Source organism: Gavialis gangeticus, unplaced genomic scaffold, assembly GCF_001723915.1.
Source record: "Gavialis gangeticus isolate Ggan-Ray unplaced genomic scaffold, GavGan_comp1, whole genome shotgun sequence".
Taxonomy (NCBI): domain Eukaryota; kingdom Metazoa; phylum Chordata; order Crocodylia; family Gavialidae; genus Gavialis; species Gavialis gangeticus.
In genome coordinates, this window is record NW_017729014.1 from 5,488,774 (window position 1) to 5,498,211 (window position 9,438).

The following is a 9,438-nucleotide window of genomic DNA, read 5'->3' on the forward strand; positions in this document are numbered from 1 at the left end:
TGATCCTGCAGAGTTAGTATGGAGTAATTTGTGTTCTATAAAATTACACCCTAGTTTGCTTTGTAAGAACTTGCCTGTGTAGATAAGTTTGTAGAGAAAAAGACAACTCTCCCTTTAACATATGTGGTTTTTAGGTGAGGATAACCTGACAAAAGGCTATTTAGTTTGTATCAGTAAGTTTGTTTGCTTGTTCATTTTCTTAAACAATATCGCTAATCTTTAGAGCTAATGAATTTGTGTTCCAGTATAAAATTTTGCTGTACTCCCTTGATGGCCGACTGCTATCCACGTATCGTGCATATGAATGGTCGCTGGGTATTAAATCAATTGCCTGGAGCCCCAGCAGTCAGTTTTTGGCGATTGGCAGCTATGATGAAAAGGTAAAACAAAATAAAAATTTGAAGTCAAGACTAAAAATTGTCATCCTAGCAATCTCATCTTACAACACTGTCTTTGAATCAGGTACGCATATTGAACCATGTGACCTGGAAGAAGATCACAGAGTTTGAGCATCCTCCAATCATTGCTAATCCAAAGACTGTAAGTACAGAATCAGGACCTATTTGGATCCTTTATCTGTTGGTGAGAGAAAGTAGTAAAAGTATTTTAATTTGAAGTCCTGATTTCCTCCTGGCCTACAAATGTTGGTAGAGGAACTCAATCAAAATGCTGAAGTACGGATAATTTATGTCAGCTAAAAATGATTAATCTGATTGAATGCGCCCACAGTCTTTTATTCTGTCTAGGTATATGGTGTGATTGATTCCTGGAGACTACTGACACATGCTAATGTCTTCTGCTAGGAATGGTGACTGTTAGACTGAGTATACATGTGGTGTTGTGAACATGAAAGTGTACTCTCTATGAAACAGATTTACGTTATGAATAGGCATTTAGGTAGGGGTTCAGTTGAAATTGTAATCTGATCAGTCTTCATCTTTACAAGCACGTTAAGCTCAATGAGCATTTTCTTTCAGTTTATTTTTATCCTTGAGTCTAATAAGTGTGTGAGACCATAGAGTGCTTCATAGTTGTCAGGAAGCAGAGAACATTTTAACCCCAAACATGATAGTTTCTCTCAGATGAAGTAAAAGAGGACTCCAATGGTTGTAATTGTATTATACAGTTGATAGAAGGAACTTAAGCAAATCTTATTTATTAGTATGTTATGTAAGGATTAGTATTCATGATGTATGATTTTTTTTAAGTCAGCATAAAAGTACTGTTGCTGCTTACCAAAAGACATGAACTACAGAATGTTTGGTTTAAATTTACTTTGTTAGGAAATTGTTTTAGTTTCTTGGTATATAACTTCATTGTGTTTTTTTGGGGGGTGGGGTCTTTTTTCCTTCTCTTTCTGTGTCATCTTTTCAAAATAAGTTATAAGCAGGGGTCTGGGTTTTCTGTTTGCTATGGAAAAATGCAGATTTTATCCTTTGAAAGAGAAAAACATAGGAAACCATGGGTTTCCCCTTGTAGGTTGGGAGAGTTCTAGCCTGCAAGGGGCTGCTTGGGGCTGGTGGGGAGTGGGAGAAGAGCAATCACAGGCACGGACCTGGCACAGGGCAGTGAGACTCATTGTTGCTGCCATCTCCAGGACTCCTATGCTATCCATGCTGCCAGCAGCATAAGGAGTAATGAACTGGTGTGGGGGGAAGAGGGGAGGTTGTGCTGCCCTCACCTCCTCTCACTGCCAGCTGCGTGCACACGGGGCTGCAGCTGTACCTTGTGCCATGCCCCAGCTGCCACTGCTCCCCTCAGGCTACTCCATGGCTGTACCCCGGAGGGAAGGTGGGGTTGGGGGGCAGTGTGGTTGGCCTGAGGGGAACAGTGGCAGCAGGGCCATGGAGGCAGGGTAGAGCTGTAGCCCAGCATGCAAGCGGCTGGCAGCAGGAGATAAGGGCAGCACGGCCCACCCCTCCAATCTATTACTCCTCGTGCTGCTGGTGGCACAGCTGACCTGGAGGTCCTGGCAGTAGTAATGGCAGCAGCAATGAGTCTTGCTGCCCTGCTCTGCCTTCCTGCTCTGGGTCCTGCCTGCTGGACTGTGAAGGCAGCTCCTGCCTGTGTCGGTCTGGTCAGGCTGTAGCCCCATGCCCTGCTGTGGGCACACAAATCTGGAACGGGGGGGACAAATGTGTCGCCCCCCCCAGGTCTCTGATATGTCACCTATGGTGTCTTTATAGACATTAGGCCTCAAAGGGACTTGCGAAATCATTGGGTCCAGCCCCCTGCCCAAGGGGAAGGAAGTCAGTTGGGGTCAGATCACCCCAGCAAGATAAACATCCAAGCGTTTCTTAAAGGTATCCAAAATAGCATCACCACTTCTGGGGGTAGTCTGGTAAAGAAGTTTTTCCTTATGTCCAGTCTAAGATGGTCTTCCACCAGTTTGTGATCATTAGACCTTGTCTTCTCTTGGGGTGCGCTGGTGAACAAACGCTCTCCCAGTTCCTGATGCACACCCCATTATACGCTGCCACCAAGTCACCCCTGAGTCTCCGCTTCTCCAGGCCGAAGAGTCCCATTCCTCTCAGCGTCTCTTCATAAGGCCTGTTCTCTTGACTTTTAATCATGCACGTGGCTCTCCTCTGGACTCTCCCAAGCTTCTCCACGTCGTTTCTAAAGTGTGGAGCCCAGAATTGGATGCAGTACTCCAGCTGCAGCCTCACCAAGGCCAAGTAAAGCGGGAGGATGACTTCTTGGGTCTTGCTTGAGATACATTGGTAGATGCAAGCCAGAGTTTTATTTGCTTTGCCAGCTGAGGCATCACACTGGTGACTTATGTCAACCCAAGGTTGGGAATCGCTGCTCTAAGGTGACTGCACTTCACCACAATTTGGTGTAGTCTGTGAATTTAGCCGGTTTGCTTCTGACACCTGAATCCAGATCCTTTTTGAATATATTAAAGAGTACTGGTCTGAGTACTGAATCCTGGGGGGTGCCGCTGGTCCCTATGCGCCGTGTTAACTGTGTTCCATAGACTATAACTCTCTGGGTCCGAAATCACTCTCTGCGTCACCTATGGTCAGGCACGCTCCCTGGCCCCACCCCACACGCACAGGTGGGTGAGGTGTTGTGGGTCAGGAACGAGGAGCACTGGTGGGGATGGAGGGCTGTGGGCTGGGAGTGAGGGGCACCAACATATCAGGGCTGCTCAGCACCACAAAGCAGTGGGAGGGACAGCTGCAGCTGGACCTGCATCCTGGTGACTGAAGGGGGCAGCAGGAGCTCTGATCTATGATTAAAAAAAACCCAAAATCAAATGCCAGATAGATAGTTATTTAGGATTTATTTTGTTATAATGATTGGGACACTGGTAGGCTTCCAAATTGTTTTAAAATTGTAAATATCGGATCTTTTAAACAGAGAAAACCATGATCCCTGGTTATAAGAGTTGTGAGGTGCAAACATCAGTTTATCTTTAAGCTTCACTTTTGAGGATAAAAGTCAAAATTTGAAAATCAGAACCAGAAACAAGTTAGAATAGCCCTGTCTGTTTGCACTGGAAAGACTGGAGCCACTTGCTGATACAATTTCGTACTGGTGTTGACATTTAGAAACTCCTAGTTATAGTCACAACATATATATGCATGCTGTTCTGCTATCACCTCAATATGGCTTATTTGCATTAGTTTTCAGTGCCATGAAACTAAATAGTCACATGTCTTATCAAAACCAAAGTCCTGCCCGCTAGTGGTTTCTGGGCTATACTAGCCAATTTTGTCTTCTGTTGATAAACATATGGGAAATATGTGCTCTCTTTGTCTCATTTTATATAGATTGTGGTTTTCTGTGGCACAGATTAACTTTTTCTGATTGTGGACCTGGTTTTCAAATAGGGGAATCTGAAGTCCTGAAATTGAGAATTTGCTTTCTCAAATCTGGCTGCTTCAGCTGTGAAATAACTAGATGTATTTAGAAACAATGTGTGAATTAAAATGAATGTTCTTTAGTCTTGGATTTGAGTGAAATGTTAATAACTCTTTAATACCTCTGCTTCAAATCTTGTTTTGTGGAACTGTCTTTTGTTTCTATTCAGATTGTTTATAAGGAAGTGGAGAAATCTGCAGCTGTAGAAACACAGAAACTCTCTTTCCCTCCAACCAGACCACTGGCCAGCTCTCTCTTCAGTATACCGAGTAAATGTAAGCAAAAGTTGCATGTTATGGTACTGGTGACTGTAAAATCTTTTTTCTTTTTTTTAAATCAATGCTATAGAACACAACAGATAACATAAATACCAGGGTGGATTTAACTTGATTAAAGTAAATTAATTTAAATCACTGGCCAGGAAGCCTTGATGTAATCATTGTTTTCTACAAAAAAGTGCGTTCTTGTTGTTTTGATATCCTTTTATTCATTTAACTTCTTGAAACTTCACACTTTTAGAGAAAGGTAAAGGCTTGACTGTGTGTTCACAAACTTGCAGAGAAACAATAGGGCTGACGGGTGGTGGGTGGGTAATCTCACTTAGATTTGTTATCTCTTATATCTCCATATACTTCTGTTAACAAGGATGTTTTCTGGAGACGACAAACTCTCCCTGTGCCTGAAGAAAGGTATTTGTGCCTGAAAGCTTGCAAAGAACAATTTTTCCAACTATTTAGTTGGTCTAATAAAAGATATCACATTACCTAAAGAACCTTGTCTGCCTATACGATCTCTGGAGAGACAAATCCTGTTTCAGAACTGAAACTAAGCATCATCGAGATGCTTAATGGGATCTTCTAGACTGAGTGCTGAGTCCCATTGGGTAGAGTTGCTTTCTTTAATTTTTACTAATCTATAGAGGAGCCTCTGGAAACCCTATAAGATTGGGCCCCTAATATATGCCATGGCCTGTTATGACCTATTTATAAAATTTCTAAAAAGGTTACATGAATCTATTGTCTCAAATAGTATATAATTAGAAGTTCTAACTGTGAGCTTTAACATACCTTAAATTAAAACTATCTTTATATAATTTTATTTTTAAAGCATCTTAAAAAATACAATTAAATCAAATCTGATTTAAATGAAATAATCTGATTGTTGATTTTTATCCACCCTGATAAGTACTAAGTGCACAGCGCACTTTATAGTTATTACCTAGTTAACAGTCACGCAAGGCAAAGAAGTAATGAAGTTTTATCATATGGAATATTAGTTAACTCAGGAGTATCAAACTCACCTGGGGCTGCAGGTTTTGTTTCAGGCCAGATCCAACACAGGGCACAGAGGCAGCAGTGGGAGGTTCAGCAGCAGTGAGGGATGTGGTGATGATAGCGAGTCCAGAGGTGGGGGGGTCTGCCAGTTACAGGAGGGGGTCTGCTGGCAATGGTGGGTCTGGGGAAGGGATCTGGGGGCAGTGGTGGTGAGCTTGGCTGTGGCCAATAAAGTCAAAGACCCCCCGGTGGCAGGCCATGCCCAACTACTGGTAGCTCAGTGGGCCAGATAGAGTGACTCTGTGGGCTGGATGCAGCCCACAAATTGTATGTTTGACACCCCTGAGTTAAACTGTGGGATTGGAAGTTGGGTGATTTTTGGTTCTTTTTCTAGTTTTGTCCCAGCCTTGTTTGTATCTTCAGTTTTTTCTTCTACAGAGAGCAATACAGTGATCTAACATTTGGAGACATTTTGAGATCTTGTTATGGAATGATATAAAATGCAAAATATTATTTATTCTCTTACTTGAGATTAGAATGCTTAGCTGGTATGATTTAAGTATCAGTGCCTTGTCTGCATGAAATTGTTTGTTAAAGTGATCTTATTTCAAATTCTAGATAACATTTCCCAGGTGCCCATGTCTTTACAGTACATCAAACCAGTTGCTGATCGGGCAAATCCAAGAATTGGAATTGGAACACTGGCATTTAGTCCTGATAACTGCTTCCTAGCAACTAAAAATGGTTAGTTCCCAGAGGGCTATATTTTAGAGGGTAAATCTCTTTGGTTTTATCTAGGTCTTGCCATCTACCCTCTGAAGATAATCTCAGAAGTAAATATCACAATTATTAACTATTTGTATTATGGTAGCACCTCAAGGCTGGAGTCAGGACTGAGGCTGCATTGTGTTTAATTAACACTGTACAAACATAAAAGGACTTCAGCCCATGAGTTTTCACATCATAAAATGATAGACCCGAGGGATCAGCTATTAACTGCTGCCTTGGTGATACATGAACTCAGACACTTGGCCTTATGCACCAGGTGATAACTAGTTATACACCTTCATATTTAAATTATTGTACCATATACATAAATGTAGCAGACAGTGGGTAAAACACCAATCTTCCCTGGCTTCGTTTGTAATGAATATCTCCTTGCATATAGCTATTCTGCAGTTTTAAAAACACTGGCTTGTTTATTATTTACTTATTTAAATACAGAGATGGTGGACTGAACATATAGCTCTTTCCATTGGCAATGCTGAAGTTCCTATATATGACTATATAAATTTGTGGCCCTAAGAGGAGTTCGGGGTCTCCTAGACTCATTAAAGTTTACCTCAACTGATGGAGAAAAATTCTTATGGAATCAACTGAGGGAGAAGCTTTTAATCCAGTTACTAGCTGAGAAATGTTCATGTGACAGAAATCACCAATAATAGCATCATTATAAGTAGTTTTAGAAAAGACAATTAAGGACAAGAATATAAACTGAACTACTCTTTTGTCATAGTTGCAGTTTCCCTTAATGGCAGATTAAGGCCTATTTGGAGAGTAAGCTTGCACTCTTGGTATACCTGTGCTATAAATGATGTACGCAGAGGGCTTTCAATCTACAGTTTTGGCATCTTTTTATCATTACTTAAGGGCTGATCAGTAAGGCAGGTTGTAAGGTTGTTTATCTGTCATGTTAGTAATACACACTTTTATGCACTGTGCACCATGCTGCCAGTGGTGTAAATGGTAATACAGATCAGGAATTTCAATGAAAACGTGTAATGTCAGGTATTGAAATGACACTGCATATTGCATTTTTTTCTTACGGTATTGGCACTGTTTCCATTTTGATAGATAATATTCCTAATGCCATCTGGATCTGGGACATTCAGAAGCTTAAGCTGTTCGTAGTCTTGGAGCAGTTGTGCACTGTTCACTCATTTCAGTGGGACCCACGCCAACCTCGACTTGCCATATGCACTGGAAATAGTAAAGTATACCTGTGGTCTCCAGCAGGATGCGTGTCAGTGCAGGTACCAATGGAAGGTAAGGCAGCTTGAAATTATGCTGCAACTACATGTAAAAGAAACCAAAACAGCCACCCAAAACTTGTTTGTTAATGTGGTGTTTTGGTCAAAACATAGTTACTGAAGTGATGGATTAAAAGCGTCTGGAACTTCTGAAAAGGTACATATTGCCTTTCCTTAAATAATACACTGTAAATGAAACTGGACAACCAGATAACAAGAAGAGCTTAAATATAAGGTGATGTAGCCTATGATGGCTAAGTTACTGATATACCTAAACTGAACTGAAAGGCCTTGCTTTTTATATTGGCTGGCTGACTATAGAAGCTGTAGCTTTCCAGTATTTCAGATGCTGAAATTAGGACACCTAAGCATCTAATGCATTTTTAGATACCTCAAATTAATTGATACTTAAAGTAGCTACAGAAAATATGGCTACTACACTAAAAAGCAGTTAAAGTTCCCAAATGCGTAGTTACAAGGTCTTTGAGAATGTTTGCACTCAGTGATATGCTATGTTGCTAATTGTTTTAAGAAACCTTAGTCTTTGTATGGGTCATTTTAAAAAGGTAAAAAAGGTAACTACTTCAAATTTACTTCCATGAAAGTATTAGCAAATTAGTATAGGAAGTACCTTATATTAGCAGATTGAGAAGATTTGGAATTGATTGGTCTTTGTTAGATACCAGGGGCCAGGTCTTAATCCACATGTTCAGTTTTGAAATAGGATCCTATTTCATCCTGCTCAAATTCCTGAAGATTTTTTAGCGTGCCTGAATTCCTTGCTCAGTTGCTTCTCTTCTGTGTGTGCAGGTGATTTCCAGGTCCTCTCTCTTTGCTGGCACTCTGGTGGGGACTCAATGGCACTCTTGAGTAAGGATAACTTCTGTGTGTGCTACTTGGAAAGAGAGGAGGTAAAATAACCAAAGTAAAGGCAAGAAAAGCCATCCTGCAAATAAATCTTTGTGGAAAATGTGCTGCTGGACTTAGAGAGGAGTGAAGATGGGGCAGAATCTCAATCTTCAAACTGAAGATATTTTGAGCTCATTAAAATCTTACTTGGGGGAGGGAAACAAAACTCCCTTGTAAAATACTGTGATAGTTACTTGAATGACTTGTTCAAAATTAAATTGCAAAGTACTAGTGGTGGGAACAAGGCATCAGGATTTTAATGAAGTAATGGAGTAAAATCTAATGAAAACTTCTAAGCTTTTTGATGAGAAAAATACTTTGTGAAACTGTAGTTGTTTGTATATTGTGTATAGAAATTATTTAATTTTATATATCTCAATAAACATTTTGATAACTGCATAAAATCAATCCAGCCTACTCTAAGTATAGATTTTTCCATTCTAGTGTTTTGAGTTGGAAGTGGAAATGCATTTCACTGTTGTGCTCACATCTTGACCAGTAACACAGTGCACTGCAAAATGATATTGGTTAATGAATAACATATCTCAAACAACCTTTCTGGCTCTTTTGCACAGAGTAACATACATGTTTTATGTAAGCAGTTGAGACATAAGAAAAGTGGTATCTTGGAATTAAATAAGTGATAGGAAAATAGCTGTTAGATGCTGAATATGCTTACGGAATTGGTTACTCTAAGCCTGAGTGGAATATTGTACAGTATAATTTTACTTTGTGAATGTTCAGTAATCAAACCAGGTGTGATAACTAGCTTGCTTCTATAGACTAAAACATCAGATTGGGCACAATCTGAACTATTCTGTGGAGACTGATACTGCTCTCAATTAGAGCTCCCTTTTTCAAAAGCCACTCTTAAAACACATTATTTTATTCACCTGAGTTGATGAAACAATTACTATGCTAATAGTGAAAGGAGGAGTGATGTTCTCAGCTGTTGTAAGAAATTAATTTGAGAAATGAGGAATCAAATTGGATACAACTATTAGGAGGAAGGTCCAACAGTATCATGTCTTGATAATGCCAGCATCATATGCATCAAATTACACCTGGGCCTTGTTCTGTTAATTGTTAGTGCAATTTACATTTTAGTTTCAAGAACCACTACACCTGTCACCAAAGAATAAATAAAAAGCAACTGTTCTTAAAGTTAAATTTACTGCCAAATTAACAAAAAGCTAGACCAGTATTTTAAAAAAGAACCCACAGTGACAGAGACATACAGGTGCATTCCAGAATCCTTTTACACAAAATTTAATTGAAGAATGAACATACATCCGCTTTATTTCAAGGTAAAAAAAACAAACAAAAAACCAAGAAAAAGTAAACCTGCCAATACC

The 9,438-nt window shown here is 40.0% G+C and overlaps 1 protein-coding gene across 1 annotated transcript in view; it reads left to right on the forward strand.

Annotated features, from left to right (window-relative positions):
- The window catches only part of WRAP73 (WD repeat containing, antisense to TP73), a 38,760-nt gene extending 29,369 nt beyond the window's left edge, over positions 1–9,391 (forward strand). Inside the window, exons 7-12 of the mRNA XM_019511650.1 lie at positions 246–380; positions 463–540; positions 4,040–4,145; positions 5,763–5,888; positions 6,999–7,190; positions 7,985–9,391. Of these exons, the coding sequence (XP_019367195.1) occupies positions 246–380; positions 463–540; positions 4,040–4,145; positions 5,763–5,888; positions 6,999–7,190; positions 7,985–8,094 (747 nt within the window). The 3' untranslated portion in view covers positions 8,095–9,391. The remainder of the gene's footprint in view (positions 1–245; positions 381–462; positions 541–4,039; positions 4,146–5,762; positions 5,889–6,998; positions 7,191–7,984) is intronic.
- The last annotated feature ends 47 nt before the right edge of the window (positions 9,392–9,438 follow it).